The sequence below is a fragment of the Tiliqua scincoides genome, chromosome 3 (assembly GCF_035046505.1).
Source record: "Tiliqua scincoides isolate rTilSci1 chromosome 3, rTilSci1.hap2, whole genome shotgun sequence".
Taxonomy (NCBI): Eukaryota; Metazoa; Chordata; class Lepidosauria; order Squamata; family Scincidae; genus Tiliqua; species Tiliqua scincoides.
This window is the reverse complement of record NC_089823.1, coordinates 63,797,907-63,817,354: the sequence shown is the minus strand read 5'-3', so window position 1 is coordinate 63,817,354 and position 19,448 is coordinate 63,797,907. Positions and strand designations below refer to the sequence as shown.

At 43.4% G+C, this 19,448-nt stretch overlaps 1 protein-coding gene across 2 annotated transcripts in view; it reads left to right on the top strand.

Annotated features, from left to right (window-relative positions):
* The window catches only part of DSCAM (DS cell adhesion molecule), a 300,249-nt gene that overhangs the window by 266,470 nt on the left and 14,331 nt on the right, over nt 1-19,448 (top strand). For both annotated transcript variants that reach the window (XM_066619665.1, XM_066619664.1), the window contains exons 28-30: nt 539-688; nt 6,866-7,063; nt 9,277-9,579. In XM_066619665.1, coding sequence (XP_066475762.1) covers nt 539-688; nt 6,866-7,063; nt 9,277-9,579 — 651 coding nt within the window. The remainder of the gene's footprint in view (nt 1-538; nt 689-6,865; nt 7,064-9,276; nt 9,580-19,448) is intronic.

The following is a 19,448-nucleotide window of genomic DNA, read 5'->3' as shown; positions in this document are numbered from 1 at the left end:
TGAATGGATTTTAATTTGGGATCCAGGTTTTTTATTGTGTTTTATTGTTTTTAATGTCTTTTATATATGTATATTTTATGTTTTAAATATGTTTTTAATTGTGAGCCACTTTGAGTGTCCTTCATTAGATAGAAAGGTGGGATATAAATCTCTAAAATAAATAAATAAATAAGTTCTAAACAACATCATTACTTGAACTGGTGCCAGTTACTATAAGACCTGTTACTGAGTTTTATTTTATGTACTAGTCATAATATTAATATTTGGGTTGGCTCACTTGAGGTTGACAAAGGAGGGGTGTTTTTCTCACTTAGTAGCGAGACTTTTCCTACATGCACTTGTTAGGAACTTAAAAGTTTTCTCATTTGTCAGCAAGCTTCGGACAAAAGCAAAGTCAAAACTCATTTGTAAGGTTATTGAGGAAACAGTGTTGTATACTGTCATTTGACAGTACTGAAGAAAATATAAGCAATATTAATTCTTCTTAGAAATCAGTCACATGACCATAACAGTCTCTTTGTCTTTTTCTTTCCTGCAGATGACAGATCTACAGTCTTGTTAACTGATGCTGATTTCGGAGAGACATCAAAACAGAAATCACTGACTGTCACTCACACAGTCCATTACCAATCTGTCTCACAGGCCACTGGACCACTAGTGGACGTTTCTGATGCCCGACCAGGTACAAGTAAGTACCAAAGATAATGTGTTGTATAGTTCAAATAAAAATGAATATCATGTTGCAGTGTTTCAGCATATCATATCCTACTTTTCTAATATTAATCAAAGCAGTCAATAATACTTTAAACAGCAAAAATATAAAACCTAAACTACAGTATAACCGAAATCCTATACATATTCACCAGGAGTACAATGATATACATAGGCTTGTGCTGTTACTTACATCATTAAGTACGCAGTCCTATCTCGTGCTGGAATAGGCAAGCCAAGAGGGAAGAGAAACTCTTCCCCTTACCTCCACATAAGCCACCCTGGCCCCAATGGGTTTCCTTGGACATGCGCCACTTCCTGAGGTGGCACAAGTCTGAGGAGAGCAGAGAGGCTTGAAGCCACTCTGCGCTCCTTGGGAACGGGGGTTGAGATCCGGCATAACTGCCGGGTCCCAGCCCCACCGCCCGCTCCCCGCCCACCCGCCCTCGGGGCCACCCACCACCTACCCTCCCCCTGCCCCAGAACGCCTCTTCCCCGTTTCCTCTCTGCCTTCTCCCTGCCCATCCCAGAGCCTTGAATCGGCCCAACTCAGCCGACGCAAGGCTTGGTGCCTCCATCAGTGTGGAGGCTTAGGTCAGCTTCCACAGGCCAGCACACCTCTGCACACCAGCCTAGCTGACTCATGAGGAGGCACAAACGTGCCTTATGGCACGTTTGCGACCCTCCTGGGTCAACATAATTTGGATTGCGCTGTAAACTACAGACAAATAGCAGCATTTGAAATAGCATCAAAAGACATCAAGAAGCAGAATTCAAACAAGCAGTCCAAGACCAAAATCCAGCTGAAACAAATGAGTTTTATACTTTCTTAAAAGGTCATGTATAGATGGAGTCAGGTGGATTTTTTCAAGGTGGTGGAATTCTGGAGGAAATTCTAGAGGAAGGGGAAACCAGGTTAAAAGTGGTGAAAAGTGACTCATTTCTACAAAAACAAACACCAATAACTGAACTAAACGGTTTTTCGGGCTAGGTGCTGTGGTCTAGCTTTTTTTTTTTTTTTTAATCTAATGAGCCTAAACCAATCCAAAAGGGGGGGGGGGGGAGCTAACTATCACCAACAGTAAAAAACTAAGTTAAAAACTGAAAACTAAAAAACAACAACTAAAACTCAACCTAAAAAGCTGAAACTAAAACCAAGGTAAAAACTCTGAAAACTAAAAACCCAAAGGCACTTGAAGCTAAAATAACTAAGGATTAAAACTAGAGACTTAAAAACTAAAAAGACTAGAACAGCACTTTTCAGACTGGGGCGTCATAATACCCCAGTCTGTGGGCCTTGGCATCTGCCCCCTTAATGGGCGGGGGCAGCAAGGAGACAGGGAGGAGGCAGCGGCGCGATCCCCAGGATAGCACCACTCAGGGGGCTGCAGGAGCTTGGGTACACTTACCAGAGCCTTCTGCAGCCTCCAGGGGGTGCAGGAACCCTGCACAACTGTCTGCAGGGCTCTTCAAAGCTTCAGAAGTGAAAGTGGAGCGATTGCACTCCACTTCTGCTAAACTGGAAGTGGAGTTCAATTGCTCCACTTTCACTTTCAAAGCTGCGGGGAGCCCTGCAGAATGTTGCACAGGGCTCCCCATACCCTCAGGAGACTGCAGGAGGCTCTGGTAAGTGTACCCAAGACCCTGCCTTCCCCCAGCCCCCACTGCCTCCCCCCCAGCCCCCACAAAGACTTACAGCTGTTTTCAAACTGCCCGTGAGTTTGAGAGATCTTATTTGGTCTATAGCAGCTTCTGGGCACAATTATCAGAAGCTAAGCAGGGTCAGGCCTGGTTAGTAATTGGATGGGAGACCGCCTGGGAATACTGGGTGCTGTAGGCTTATACCATAGTCTTTCGAGACTGAAGGTTGCCAACCATTTGAGAGTTTGAAAACCGCTGGACTGGAATAAAAAGCTAAAAACTCAAACCTAAAAACTGAAACCTGACATTTCACCCACAGCTTTGGTAGCTTCCTCAGGGGCCACAGTTTTCCTCAGGCACTGGAACTTGGTGTTGTTCTTATACAGGTTTTTAACTGGCCGCATAAACAGTCTTCTTGTGTGAGCATCAATGCATTTTGTTAAACTGTCTCATTACTGTAGCTCTTCCTCAGGGTCTCTCCTAGTCCATAAGGTGCGTTTGTGCCCCTTAGAGAAAGGTGCCTTTGTGCTAATAGAACAAGCGCCCCTTCCTTCCCACCAAAATCTGTGGCGTAGCTACACGGGGTGCAAAGCACTTAGTTTTGCAAGGAGCATCATCTCAGTGTGCAAGCGGCCTCTCCCCCACCTCTGTTTTGCTCCTCCCTGCCTGGAATGGCTCCAAAAGTGAGGAGCAATTCTTTTTTTAATTTTGGTACAAATGTTTCAAAAATGCCACTATTTTTGACACAGCATCAATAGTTTAGCCACAATTAATGCTATGCAGTTGTAAAGTACAACATATATTACAATGCATTAGGAAATAGGATAGACAAAATTTGAGGAACCTAAAAAGGTTTTCATCATACAAAAAATCTGAGATTACCATTGGAATAAGCACCTCTGAATTGTGTAAGAAACATTAAAAATTCAACATGAACAATTTTTGTATTACACAGTGCAATTGTACATAAGAACATAAGAACAGCCCCACTGGATCAGGCCATAGGCCCATCTAGTCCAGCTTCCTGTATCTCACAGCAGCCCACCAAATGCCCCAGGGAGCACACCAGATAACAAGAAACCTCATCCTGGTGCCCTCCCTTGCATCTGGCATTCTGACATAACCCATTTCTAAAATCAGGAGGTTGTGCATACGCATCATGGCTTGTACCCCATAATGGATTTTTCCTCCAGAAACTTGTCCAATCCCCTTTTAAAGGCGTCTAGGCTAGATGCCAGCACCACATCCTGTGGCAAGGAGTTCCACAGACCGACCACATGCTGAGTAAAAAAAATATTTTCTTTTGTCTGTCCTAACCTGCCCAACCCTCAATTTTAGTGGATGTCCCCTGGTTCTGGTATTATGTGAGAGTGTAAAGAGCATCTCCCTATCCACTCTGTCCATCCCCTGCATAATTTTGTATGTCTCAATCATGTCCCCCCTCAGGCGTCTCTTTTCTAGGCTGAAGAGGCCCAAACGCTGTAGCCTTTCCTCATAAGGAAGGTGCCCCAGCCCCGTAATCACGTAAAACTTGAAAATTTCTTATTTACCTTTTATTTTAATTGTGATGCAAAATGAGTTCAGCCAACATATTTCTGAAAGCCATACAGTATATGCCAAAGAGTCACATGTGGCTCTCAAGCTGCGGTTTGGCCTCATGGAGGTTGAGCACTCTCCCCTGTATCACTTAAACACTTTTAAAGAACAGTTAGAACAGACAAGAGAAAATATTTATTTACACAGGATGTGGTGACGGCATCTGGTCTGGACGCCTTTAAAAAGGGATTGGACAAGTTTCTGGAGGAAAAATCCATTACGGGGTACAAGCCATGATGTGTATGCGCAACCTCCTGATTTTAGAAATGGGTTATGTCAGATTGCCAGATGCAAGGGAGGGCACCAGGATGAGGTCTCTTGTTATCTGGTGTGCTCCCTGGGGCATTTGGTGGGCCGCTGTGAGATACAGGAAGCTGGACTAGATGGGCCTATGGCCTGATCCAGTGGGGCTGTTCTTATGTTCTTAAAGCAACACAATGGAGAATGCTCAACCTCCTCCTTTATGCTTCTCTTTTTTGCCCACATTTCTTTGGAGGCTGTGTGGTCTCCTTTTCCCCTATTGGGAGCATACACCTCCATTATTAGCTTAAAGAATCTGGAAATAAATCATTGCTATGCAGTCTGGTTTGTTCCACCCAGTGGTGTTGCTAGGGAGGTGCAGGGGGTGCAGTTCGCACCGGGTGACGTGCACAGGTCACAGGTGTGCACAGGTGGGCGACACCACTACTGACACAAATAGCTAAAATCGTGGTTTGTAGGAATAATACCATCATGTTATATCGCATTTAATGCGTAATTTACAGCAGAATGCAATGAAAAAAAAAACAACGTTGAAATATCTGTGTTCTATCAAAAGGTATAGCCAAAAAACCAGCAGGGAACAGGGCGATGATACATTATCGTGCCCACCACTGGATCACTGCCCTTCGCACTGCATGGGAGGAGGTTCATCATGGGGGTGACGTGCTGGCCTCTCGCATTGGGTGACACCACTGGTCCCGCCCCATACTTCCGATCCCCCATGCATAATCTGTATCTGTACTAGATCTGAGCTAGCACTCCCACTTCAATCTCTTCTACTTCTTTTATCAGTTTTCCTAGGGAGATTACAGTGCAATGCAAAGTACTGTTTCATAAGCATATTTAGGACCCAATCCTTTCTAACTTTCTAGCATGTTGCAGTCATGCCAATGAGACGTGTGCTGCATTTTGTGTGTGTGTGTGTGGGGGGGGAGTTATGCAGGTCTCTTCAAGGTAAGGAATCATTTGTTCCCTTACCACGGGGCTGTATTGCATCAGCACTGGAAAGCTGGATAGGGTTGGGCTCCAAATATACTAAAGTTTTTAATTTTGATAAAATTCTGTACAGTTGCCTACTATTTGGAAATATTCCAAACACTTTGACTCTGATTATGTACAGTTTAAAAATTCATTGCACAAGGATTTACTCAGTAGGCAGATAAACCATTCTAAGGTTGTTGTGTTTTTTTAAATTTTGACAAAACAATCCAGTACAGTTTTCTGTTGTTTGGCATATTTCCCTAACACTTTGGCACTGATTATATGAGGTGTGCAAAACAGATTGCACAATCAATATATAAAACTGCAGCATACTGTTAAATTAAGGACTGGCTTTGCATTGTTCAGCCCACTGCTCATCTGCCTATTGTCTTCACTCAACAAAAAAGACAGGACATGATGTTTATTGCTGAATGTCTTTTTATTTTTAGTTATTACCTAGTCTCAAAGAGCAAGCAACATTAGGACAGCTTGCATTTTTAAATGGCTTTGTAAGTTTTTTTTAAAGTTGTCAGTCTGTCAGTATGAAGGGATGAATCAAGAAAATGATGAATTATATCTATGGCTCTGTATCATAAGCATGCTTCTTTTAAAATTTTGCATTTCAAAATTTTCAAAATGTTTCAAAAGGAACAGCTTTGCTTGCTATTTTAATAAAAAAAGAACCCAATCAAATAACTTTTGAATGTTTGAATGTATGTTTTTAATACTGTGACTCCCTGTTGTTAGTAATACCCTCAGAGAAAGAAAAATCTTTCCCTGGTGCTTTTAAGTCCTACTGTAGTTTTATCAAGTCCATTATTCTTCAAATAATTAGGAGTAAATGGAATTACAGGCACTGAGACTTCTTAGATGGGCAGCACAATCCCAACCTGTCCTGGAGCAGGCAGGCCAGCAACCCTGCCCCACATATAGAGCAGAGTTGGGGTCAGTTACGACTCGTCCCAGAGCAAGGGGAATTCCTTCCCCTTACCTTGGGTAACGCTGCAGCAGCCCCAATGGAGCTACTCAGATCTGCGCCACCTCAAGAGGTGTCACAAATCTGAGTAGCCCAGAGCTGCTTGGGACCAGGGATAGGATCCAGCATAGGTGCTGGATCCTAGCCCTGCTCGCTGCCCGCCCGTCACATGGTCACTTGGGTGTGCTGGGAGGAGGAAGGGTGGGGCTGGAACATGGACCTGAAGTGTGTCAGATCTCAAAAGCCTTGATGCTGGCTAATGATGAGCATGGTGGGCCTGAGGAAAGGGCAGAGGATGAAGACTACAGCCCCAGTGTGTGTGTGGGGGGGGGGGGTTTCTGGACCAATCCAGGGAAGCCCATTGCAGGAGGAAGTGGTTGCTACTAGAACCTCCTTGCCATGTAGGTTCTTAAGTCTCCAAGAGGAGAAAAAAAGAAGTACACTGGCCGTGGCTGGGCAGCACTCCCCTGAGACCTTGAGAAGGGGATAAGGGCCCTGGGGATTGCCATGACAACTCCAAAAAGAGACACCCTCACAATACCTGGCAACTGAATAACCACACTCATTTTCATTTTCATATTGAGACTCAACCATCCAAACACTCAATATCTTCAGTTTCTTTTAGTGGCTTTCCTTTTTTCTTCACTGACTTATTGAGTGCGTGCTGCCATCTAGATGATCTCTGTGTTTTAACTGCAGATCCTACAACAAGAAGGAATGCAAAAGCTGGGCCCACAGCTCGCAACAGATATGCTAGTCAATGGACTCTCAACAGACCCCATCCCACAATATCAGCCCATACTTTAACAACAGACTGGAGGTTACCCACTCCCCGGGCTACAGGGTCCGTGGATAAAGAGAGCGACAGCTACAGTGTCAGCCCATCACAAGATACAGGTATAATCTTGGTTTCTAAACTTCAAATAAACTTCAAATAAAGACAACATTACCATTAAAATAGATTATATGTGTGATTTAATATATTTGATTTTAGCCTCTTTTTCTTAAGAGGTGTGTTCTGAACTTTGCATCCAATATAGGGCTATGCAATCACCAGCTATTTATGACAAGGAAAACAGTGAAGATAAGGAAGTGGGCTAAAATGTATTATTTTTTTTAAAATGACAGCTCCCTCTCTCTTCTTGTATATTTTTATGATACCTAAAACTCTGCTTACTGCACTTTAAAGAAAAAGTTTGAGAATATGCTGCAAGAAACTGCATCAGCCAGGATGTGGCAGTATTAACTGCCAGAAACATGGCTATATTTGATATGGAATCATTTTAAAGTCTGAGGTGTAAGCTTTTTCTGGCAAATTTCCCTCTAGGGATGTCACTCAAAAAGGATTACGGTAATAAACAAAAAACAAAAAAACACCGGGAGAACCCTGTGTATCAAGAATGAATGTATATCCCACTAGAGCAAAAGGGAATACTTCATGGGCCTCTTAGCTTTGCCCTAACTGTGCTGAATTGTTTTACAATGTTTCTCCTTGTGGCCCCATAACGATTGATTTTCAGTGTGCCACCTTCTTTTATGCTCCTCTGCATCATAAATGCATGCTCCAGTCCAGTTTAGGCATCCCTATCCCCATATTCCTCTGCAGGGCATTATTCTATTTATCATTCAGATTATCAATACTTCTAATTTTTCCCAATACACGTACCATATGGTACCTTGGGCACCCACATAAGTGGGGGAAATAATAATAATAATAATAATAAACAACTTTATTTATACCCCACCCTTCTCCCTAAAGGGACCCAGGGCGGCTTACAACATGTTAAAAACAGATTAATATATAAGCCAATATATATCTGGCTTAAAATAAATTTGGGAATATGTCTACTGCCCTTAACTTAGTAATAGAAAGTTTTCATGCCCTAGAAAGCTTCATGCCCTAATAGGGGGCTATTAAAGAAGCCCAATGGTGGAACAAAATGGACATATTTTCATATTGTGAAACTTGGCAGTGGATAATCAGACCAGAGCACCATTCTTAATTTTGCCAGGACTTTACTTTTAGAATAGCTAACAAAATGATGATTGTGACTCTTCGTCTGTTGATGATTAGGGCAGTGGGCAATTTAAAAAACATATTAAGAAAATTTCATGTCCAGAATTCCAGTTACTACTTTCATTCATTTTTGTGGCCATTATTTGTTTTAAGGCATCTTTAAAAACTGTTGGACTTGTATAGTACTACATGTTGGCCACAAATTCCCTATGCAGGTTTAAATGGCTTCAATCCCAAATCCACACAATCTCATGAAAAGGAACTTTTGTGCCTTAACAATATTTTGCTTCAGGAAGTTTCCATGCTTGAGGCAGAGTGGGTAGGAATTGGTCACTGATCCTAGCCATCTACAAATATAAAGTTCTATTAATGTTCCATGCCACATAGTTATTTTTCATAGTGCTTATTCAGAGTAGTAAGCATTCTGTTTATGAAGCTTGGCTACATTAGCCTCCCTTTCCCTTTACTTACCAAAGCATCAGGTATAGCTCGTCTCCCTCTGCACTGCTTCTCTTTACTCAGTGGGACAGAGTGGGGTGGACGAGATGGGAAGCCTCTCACAGTTCAGCAGCATAGGCATTTGCTGGCCAGATCTGCAGGTGCGTGTGCAGGAGAGGGTCGGAGGGTGAGAATGTGAAGCAGAAGGGCAAAACTGAGACCATCACACATGCATCCTGTGGGATGCCATCAAACAGTCTCTGGGGCAGACTCCAGGGCAGGCAAGCAACATGCTGGAAGTGTCAGCCAGCAGCTTGTTGATGATCTTGTGCCATGATCCTCGTGTGGGGCCCCATCAGGAGTGCAGTGTCTCATACTTTTTGTATTTTTGTTCATCCTGTTTCTTTGGTAACTCAAGCAGGATAAATAGATGTTGTCGGGTGTTGGTGGACACTGGCATTTCACCCAAAAATGTTGTGGTGTGTCATCTTTCACACATGTGTCATAGGTTTACCATCACTGCCCCGGTGTAATGATGTGACTGTACAAACTGAAAAGTGGACAAATGCTAATGCTGAAATACGGACTCGTTTAATTAAAAAACCAGCCCAGAGCTCCCCACTGAAATGACTACTTCTTTCCTTTTGGTGTCTAGATCGAGCACGAAGCAGCATGGTCTCCACAGAAAGTGCCTCCTCCACATATGAAGAGTTAGCAAGAGCATATGAACATGCCAAGATGGAAGAGCAGCTACGACACGCCAAGTTTACCATCACGGAATGCTTCATATCAGACACCTCATCGGAGCAGCTTACGGCAGGGACTAATGAATACACAGACAGCCTGACCTCAAGCACCCCTTCAGAATCGGGGATTTGCAGGTTTACTGCATCACCTCCCAAACCTCAGGACGGAGGACGCGTGACAAACATGGCAGTTCCAAAGGCACATCGGCCAGGTAGGTGCCTGAGGCTCTCCTGTATTTTCCACCTAACTTCTCCCGTTTCAAAATATGCTATATTTTGAAAGTTTCCTAATGCTGTCTCTGAAGAAATAATGGTACTTAATATTTTTGTTAAATAAGTAATTTTTTCCCCTTTTTATTAAGCAGGGGTGTAACAGTCCAGGATAAGTGTATAAGTATACCTATATACAAGTATATAAGTATACTGAGAAGTTATACTGAGTAACACTGATCACCAGTTTCATGATCCCATTGCATTCTTACTCTATAAGTATCTGATCCAGACTCATTTTTAAGACAAACCGAGCTAAAATTTATGCAGCTGATTTCAGTTTTGCAGCTGATTTCAACAGTGTCAAAAGGCAAAGCGTTTCCCCTTTTTGGTGAATTTTCAGCAAAGCTTATGGAAATGTTCTGTTTGATTACAGTGCCCTCACTAATGTCTTTATGTACCCAAATATGACAAGCTATGTAGTTGGGAACAAGATGTCATCCGATTTTCTTATGTGGTCTTGATTAGGAGATGTCATTCAAGAGCATTAGGAGTGGGGGAAGGAACAGTAACCATGGAAAACAATAGCATCCTATAGGGTCAAAGGTGGGGGGAGGAACAGAATATTTGCACAATCCAATTTAAGTCTTTATTTTCAATAAAAAATTCTAGGCCACTGAAATAGCTAGTTCCCCCCCCCCCCCCGGAAAAAAGTTGTAGATTATTCATTGCAGCTGTAATTCTTTACTAGCTACTACTCCACTCCTAAGCTGAGCAAACCATTTTGGCTCTTTTGAAATCTGGTTTTTAGAAAGTCCAGAGCTCTAAGGGAGACTTCCTCTCTCACAGTCAGGACTAGAATAGTGGCTTACCAGTTATAGCCTCATTTCACAGGGCAAAACTAGGAAATTGCGCTCTACAGCTGGAGACTTTAATATTTTTATGTGCTATGAATAAAGTCAAGGCCATACAGCATCCTATTTAGAAAGAAACAGTTCCATCCATCCTTCCACTGGGGGATGTGTCTCCTTTGTCTCTGATCCTCTTATTACATCCTTAGTACTTACTGCAGAGTGTTTTTTTTTTCTTTCCTTGCTCACAGACAGATTCAAAACAGAGTGACATAGTAGTTCCCTTTCACTGATCTCAAGAGAATGTTGGAAAAGTTCACTGATGCGGATTGCAAACAGATGCAATACATTTTCCTGTCGCTATTGTTCTCTTTCTTTTGTATCCATCATCACAGAACTATTATAGGTTATCTGAAGTACAGAAAAATGAAAATGCGTAAAATCAAGAGAACTGAATGCCCTGGGGGGAAGTACAATATAAGGAAACAGCATATGAAACTCTTCATGTTCAGATCATTCCTCAACCAAGTTATAATTCATTTATGACAGAATTATACTATTGCTTCTACTTGTTTCAACCCAATTCCTAATAGAGCAAAATTGCTACTGCTAGTTTCTCCTGTTGTTATTTTTTAGTAACCTATCAAAGGCAGGTATACAGTGCTGTTCAGGCAAGGCCTAGTTTCAGTTTTCATACTATGGGTATATCATGTATGACATGTAAATATAGGAAGAGGTGGTCTCCAGAAAGGGAATTTAGTGCCTTGAACTTATTTTCAATCTAGCTTCATACAGAGTGGGTTTTTTTTAGTAAATTAGGGTGCAATCCTACCCTGTGTTGGAACAGGCAAGCCAAGAGTCTTGTGCTGTATCCAGCGCAGGATAGGTGCCCAAAGTGGCTCAGCCAGAGGTAAGGGGAAACTTTCCCCCTTACCTCTGAGTAAGGCACTCTGGTCCCTATGGGTCTCCTCGAACTTGTGCCACTTCTGGAGATGGCACAAGTCTGAGAAGAGTAGAGCGGCTTCAAGCCACTCCAAACTCCCCGGAAACGGGGGTTGAGGTCTGGTATAACTGCCCGGTCCCAGCCCTGCCTCCCGCTCCCCACCCACCTGCCCCTGGGGCCACCCTGGAACGCTTCCCTCTCGACTCCTCCCCATCCACCTCAGAGCCTTGTGGGCCCAGGTGGGCCGATGCAAGGCTCGCTGCACAAGCTGCCACGGAAGCTGGATTCAGCCTCCATATGCCAGTGCACCTCCGTGCACTGGTGCAGCTTGCTCATGAGGAGGCGCAAACATGCTCTACAGCACATTTGCAACCCTCCTGGGCTGGCACAAGGGACTTGCACCAGCCTATGTTCTTCTTTGGATTGCATCTTTAGCGTCACACAATGAGCCAACTGGGCTTATGCAGGATTTTTTGAAAATGTGTTTCAAATGCCTGATAGATCATATTTCATTATTTAGTTCTTAGGACAGATATTAATAAACAAGTTGATCCCATGTCTAGTTCCCCTTCCTCCTTTTGTAAAAATAAAACAAATTATAACTTCACAGTATGCAAGTCCCTGCCCCACTCCAAATCATTGGCTGTTGTGAGAGTCGGAAAGAAGGTGGAAAAATGCACAATGTGATGATGTCGTGACAACCATTCATTACAGCAGAGCTATTCAAACTGGGGTGTCACGACACCCCAGCCTGAGAGCCCTGGCCTCTGCCCCCTTAAAGGGCTTGGGCAGGGGGAGGCAGCAACGCAATCTCCAGAATTGCATTGCTCAGGGGGGCTGCAGGGACTGGGATGCCCTCACTAGTCCCTGCAGCAGCCTCCTTAGGGTATGGGGAGCCCTGCGTGAGCGTCTGCAGGTCTCCTCAGCCTTCCAAAAGTGAAAGTGGAGCAATCGCACTTTCTTGAGAGGGCGTGGGAGGCAGGAAGGTGGCTTTTTGGGGTGGGGGGAGGGCAGGCCCACCCCCGCAAAACTGGAAGTGGTGGACGGGTCACGTGTGATCAGGGATGGGGCCAGCAGCCTGGAGCAGCTGTGTGCTGCTTGAATCTGTGCCATCTTTAGAGGTGGCGCAGATCCGAGTAGCCCTATAAGGGCTGATACAGCATTACCTGAGGTAAGGGGAAGGAATTCCCCTTGCCCTGGGCTGAGCCGTGACTGGTTCCAACCCTGCTCTAGATGTGGGGCAGGCCAGCTGTGGGTTAGGATTGGGCTGCCCGGATGAAATATTTTGCCATGAGTTGCACTGACTTAGTATGAAACTTAACAAAGATCTCCCTGGCACTGAATTCAATATAAAACACTATCTCTGCATCTTAAGCTGCTCCACAATAATAGTGTGCGAAGCATGACATTTGTGTGTGGCTTACTGACGTTCCAATCAACAACCGACCGCATATATGACAGTGGTTGCCTTCCCCTCTCCACCCCCTGGGCAGTGTCCTGTGGTGGTTGCCATTTCCTCCTTGGGAGCTACTGTGCAAGCCTTTAAACATCCTGATCATTGAAATGGAACCACTGAACTCTTGCTGAACCTGCTGCTTGCCTTTTGAGTGTCCTGCTGAGTGTGATTCTTTGAACTCCGAGATTGGCGGGAGTGAGGCAAGTGCTGGAACAACAGCAAGAGCACACCGCACTTCCTCTGATCTCAGAGATCGAAGCATCAAGCTTAGCGGGATGCTCTAGACAAGCAGGAGTTCAGTGGTTATGCTTCAGCCATTAGGATTGTGCTGCTGTTCTCTTTGCTTAACAATGGATTCACTTAACAACGGGGATTGGAGAATGTATTGTTGTTAAGAGATGATTAACCTGAAGTTAAAACTCACCATTTATCACTATGTTATGTTCATACTGTTGGTACAGTTGTTTGAATTTACTGCACTGATTCTAATTAAAAAAGATCCCTGACTTACAGATATCCTAGCTACAAACATCTGACTTATGAACTGCCTTTGAAGCAGGTGCAGCTGTGAAGTCATCAGTCAAACAAACAATGGAAGCTGTCTGGACACAGCCTGAGCATTTCAATAACATTGAAAATTGTTGCCTCTTGCTGCAGCCATGGGGAAAACAATCACTCCATAACATTAGATAACATTGAAAATTCTGGGGGCAGAATTGTCAGTGTGGTGAAGGCTGATTGGACACAGGGAGAGCTAAGATATTGTGAGGTTCAGGGGAGCATTTATACCGTATGACAGCGCTACCCAAACTTACCTCCTAGTGATGTACTGCATGCTGCAGATGCAATGCTCGGAACCTGGAACTGAGTGGCAATGATGCAATATTCAGTCATTTCCAGGTTGGAGACCACAAAGCAACACTGAAAATGGTGATAAGAGGCTCGGAGTGGGCAGTTGGGCCCTTCCAGCAGTGAAAACCTTGTGCATGGAGCTCTGCCCGCCAAGCCGAGCTTCTTACTGCCAGCACTGTGTTGGGTGTGCTGCCAGGCAGGGAGTATCCCATGATGCCCCTCCGCATTCACTATGCCACCCCCAGGAGCCACACCTCGCAGATTGGGGATCACTGCTGTATGAGATAATGTGAGCCCTGAATAGAGGCAACTCCAATAACAGAACAACAAAATACTGCCACCTTTACCTCAACCAAGCAGGACAGGAGGGAAGGGACGGTTAAAGCTGAGTTTGATCAAGGGTCCCTACAGCTGCCATCTACTCTCTTTAAAAAGCAAACACACAGGGAAAACCTACAGTCTATCTTACAAATCAATTATGATTAATGTGACTAAAGATTAAGACCAAAAGAACATTCTTGGCCAGCTTGACTTGACTAGCGCAGGCTTACCTTTACACTGGTCCAACAGGACTTGGGCCGTTTTCTCTCCTCCAGAGTCTTTGCAGAAATGCCTTATGGCACTTCTGTGACACTCTTCAGCTGGCACAAGGGACTTGCACTGGCCAAGGGCGCCTTCTGGATTGCGCCCTAAGTCTTTCACAGGAGTTCTGTGAGGGTTTCATGGGTATTCTGAACTTGTTCTAGGGCACAGTGTGGTGCACAAAATGTGGTGAATAGTGGCCTGCGTTTTTGCAGCTGATGTGTGAACCTTCATAATGTCCAGAGTAGCTTTGTACTAGCCCTTGAAAGATCAATAAGTCTAAAAGATCCATAGGATAAAGAGAGAGATGCTTTTAGACCTTTTTCATATTGAAGATTTATTCAAGTATCCAAATATGATTTGTCTGTATTTACCACCAATTTGTCACCATTTCCCAGTTGAGCTTCATTCATCTGAATCAGGCTGTTGAATCATGTATCCCCTCTCCCATACATATTACACATGGCTGCAACATAATCACACCTAGTTAGCATTCCTCATTTGACTTAATTTGAATATCTTGAAATATGGGGAGTTATTAAAAATGTGCATTTATAACACTGTATCTCTGAAGCCTGACTGCAATTTCCGCATCTTAAATGCAATTGTAATTGCCTAATTAGTAATATATCATACAATGTCATCCAATCCATTTTAAACTATTTTCTCTTTAGAGGTCAATCAAGAAAGGATAACCTTCCTTTATCTCCTGGCTACTTCCGTTTCAACTACACATTTTTTGACACATGTGTTTTGTGCCAGGGAGCTCTTAGATATGGCTTCTAATTTGCCAGGTTTCCACTGCAGTCAGTTGTCTTTGTAAACTATTTATGATGTTTAATTTTAGGCATGCAAGAAAATTAGTTAAATTGAAGCTGCACAAGCATGAAATTAGCATTTCGTGTTTTTAAGCAGCAGTAAAATATCGTAAAAATGAAACAATTAATTATTCAAGTACATTTCTGAAGTTAAGAGCCACAATTGCTTTTGCCTGCCAAAAACGAGTAAAATTAGTGGAAAATGGTTTCCAAGTCGTATTGAAATTCCCTTGTGCTATGCAAGTCTCAGTATCAACAAATCAAATTCGTATCTCAGAAAGCTTTCGACCATTTGTTTGAGTATCTACTCACCCTCTAACAGTGTAGATTACTGAATGCTTCAACAGACTGACTTTATGTGCAGCAGCAACTTGTTCAATTGTATATGGGGCTGTGGCAATTGTATATGGCAGCGTGAAAACCCGTTCCTGAGATAGTCTTATTGAAATACTTTTTGTTTTTGCTAGAAATGAGTGATATGCCTTATGGCCTAATTCTATCCTTCCGCCCTCCCCACCAGTGCAGCCATGCTGAAAAGACACATGCTGTATCCAGTAGGGATGGCAGAATGGGGGGGGGGGGGGGCTTTGCAAGGAAAAGTGGATCCCTTTTCCTTTCTGTAAGCCTCCTGACCTGCAATGTTTCTTCTCGGACCTGCAGCAGCAGTTTCGCCGGTGTAAGTCCAAGGAGAGAAAGGGGGCAGGGAAGCTGTGGTCAAGCAGGATAGGAGGTGTTTAAAGAGCACTTCCAGTTTTTGGCAAAAACCATGTGCAGCTTCCCTGGGCCTCAGAACACCCTCCATACCCGAATGGAGCACAGCTCTGATCACATTTGGAGGTCTGGGAGCCATGACCCATGGACTTCATTATCCGTGGGTTTTGTCATCCGTGGGGGTTCCGGGAACAGAACCCCTGCAGATACTGAGGCACCACCTGTACTTTTTAAACTATTGAGTAAAAATATGGAACACTCAATTCACTTTTCCTCTAAAAATCCGTTGGCATTAAAAAAAAAAAAGTGCCTAATCTTTCAAAATGCACCTGTGAGCTTTGGAATAATTGTAATTGCTTGTACTCTTACATCAGCATTAACACCATTTTCTTTTCTTTTTGCAAGAATTACAAAGTATGTTAGAACATTCATCAGAATAACGTTGCAGTGCAATGTCTGCCCATCCTTAGAATCAGAAAGTGCAGAGATGCACTTCTTGATTCACTTATCCTACCTGGGGCTGAGACTGAGGTTAATTGACTTTTCTTATTATTTATCATGGCACTAGGACACCTTCAGAGTTTGCAAAATTGCAAACACATCATGCTACAATACAATGCTATCTCGCTCTTGTTTCTACCTAATGGACAAAATGAATATGGGATGAAATTTTCATGCAGATTCACCTAATGTAATTTTGCTTTATAGACTATTAATTTGAAAAGAAGGTTCAAGAAATCAAATATAAAAGCAGTTAATATGGCTGCTTGTTGCGTTATCTCACCATAAATCATACAGCACTTAAAAAATTTTTGAATTCAACATCTGCTGTAAGAATAAAAAATTATTTATCTTTGCAGATTTTTGTTTCATATATTTGTTTGATCTCTGATGCTCAATAAAACAGTACACAAGATGCATGGGAGCAGTGCAAAATCTTAAATAAGCAAATGCTTAACAATTTCTACCCCTCATTCCCCCCACAATGGGGCATCCAAGACATCTTATAACAGTGTAAAATTACAGTAAAATACAGAATAAGAATGCTTAAAAAAAAATCAAAAAGCAGTTGCATAAAATATGAATAAGAACAGCAGGTAAAAGCAGTGTAAAAAATTCACACGCAGATCAAATAATGGCAATCCGCTGCCATTTTGAAGCTTCCCACAGCCAGTTTGATTTGCTGCATCCACAGCCATCCTGAAGTTATTTGTGGTGGCTATTCTGAAGTTATCTACTGCTGGCACGTTAGCTATCCCTCCCCTTAATCCCATTGATCCCATAGGATCAATGCCTCTGTATCCACTGATTCGGTATTATTTGGATTTTCCAGGATCCTAACCCCAGTGAATAATGAGAATTAACTGCACTTATCTCCTGATAAACCCTGGGGCTGTGTATGGATATTGTTTTTAGGGTATGTTTGAGAAGAGGAAAGGGGTGGGGAACTTCAAAAAGGAGGGCATAGGATCTGGTGCATGCCATTGCTACCAGATCTGTCCCCTCCTGCAGCCTCTCTGCCTCTTCCTCCACGCTCCCTGCCCAGTTCATCAGGGAAGGGAACCCTAGTCCCCCCCCACTCCACCCCCACCCCCACCTTACCTTGTTCAGCAGCAAGACTGTGGCACTTCTGTGGCTTGCCAGATGACCGCTGATGGAGTGCTGCGTGCTCTATCAGCAGTTGTTTCAGAACAGCAAGAGTCAGTTCTGCTGTCGAAATGGGCTCTGTGTGGCAGCCCACTCCACCATATAATTGGGCTGATAATATCACCTCTTATTAGGTTCCTTGGTGCAGTTTCTTGCGAGTCTCTGATAAAGCCCTCCACACATTGGTTTCTTCCTTTGTCTCTTGCCATATTTGGTTCTATGTTCTGTTCTCCCGTCATTTTTGTATGTACTTTAAAGTCCTCCTGATGAGACTTGCAAACTCATTCCTCTCAGTCCTCATGAGGTGCAACCCATCCCTTCACAGGAGTGTTTCATAATGTAGGACGTAGTCCAAGAAACCAAAGCAATTTCCCAGCACCATCTTTGTAGCCAGCTGTTTGCTGCCAGGATCTTGCTTTCTCTTCTTATGCCTTGACCTTTGTCAGGAATGGTAGCTAAAAGCACCACCTGTGTTCCCAACTTCCTCACTTCCCTTCCTAAAACCTCTTGACAACCTCTGAGGGCACAATCCTGTCCTTTGTGCCTAACAAGTCCTTTGCGCCAGCTCAGAAGTGTAACAAACATGCTGTAAGGCACGTTTGCGGCTCCATGGAAGTTTGCTTCACCAACGCAGAGGTGTGCTAACCCGCGGAGATCAAATCCAGCCTCCGTGGGGGCAGGGGGCAGGTGGAGGGCAGGGAGGAGATGTTTCCGGGTGGGGAAGAATGGGCAGTGGACAGACCTGTGGGCGGGTGGGCAGAGATTGGGAAGAGGGGCAAGGACCCGGCAATTATCCTAGCTCCCATTCCCAGACAGTGCAGAGTGGCTCCTGGCTTCTCCATTTTTCTCAGATCTGCGCTACCTTATGAGGTGGCACAGGTCTGAGCTGGCCCATTGGGGCCGCTGCGGCTCTCCCTGGGTAAGGGGGAAAGTTTCATAGCATTGCCATGTAGCCAAGTCAGAGTGCCAGCAATACTTCCTTCCCTTACTCTAGAGTCTCGTGGCTATGGAGCCATAATTTCTAAACAGTTTTAAAACTTCTAAAAGTTTCCTTATCTTTCTTTAGCAATAGTTATTTTTATATGTTATGCCAGTGTATGCATTTGTCTAGTAATTGCTTTTAAAGGCCAATAAAGGAGACTTGAGTTATCTGGCCCCAAAATGGAAGTGAGCGGTAGAGGGCGAACGCTTTATTTTGTAGCGTTAAGTGATTATAACTATAAAGAGACTGCTCTGTGCAATGAAAGAAAAATATGATTTCAAATATTAATTTGAAGTTCCACCTACCTTCAGTGCTGTTAAAAATTACTGAGAAAATGGTAAATATTTTTGGAGCCACTGGTCCTAATGAACCACTGAGTATTCCATTTATTTGTTTTAATAGCATGATTTATATCCCATCCTTCCTCAGGGAGCTTAGGAAAGTGTACATGGTTCTCCATTTTATCCACTACTTGAGAGGTAAATTAGACTAAGAGAAAACACCTGTTCAAAGTCACTCAGTGATTGGGAATTTCAAGCCAGGTCTCCATGGCTCTAGTCCTATATTCTTGCCACCACACCACACCAGCTCTAAAATAAAAATCTTGTTCCTAGGTATTCTCTTAAGCCACTAATTTTTCCATTTTCTTTTATACTGTTACTCCGTTTGAAGAGGGGAAAAAAGATACAGCTCCAAGTTGCAAAATGAGGAGTGAGGTATAATGTAAATGTGAAGGGAGTGTTGATTCTTCTCGAGTTTTCCTAAGTGCCATCTGTCATATGCTACTATATGCTGCCTGAACAGTCGTGTTATATTTGCTGCAGTTGCAGTTCACATGACTTGTCATCTCCAAGCATTTCCCAATTAAATGTCAGTCCTGTTTTGTTATTACCTCAGTTGCTTCTGTGTCTGTGAATCTTTGATATAAACATTACTTCAGTGCATGTTGTCTGGCAGTGAAGAATCACCCCAGGACATTTGTGTGGTGAAAGAGGTATTGATTTCCTTTTCCAATTACTATCAACATTT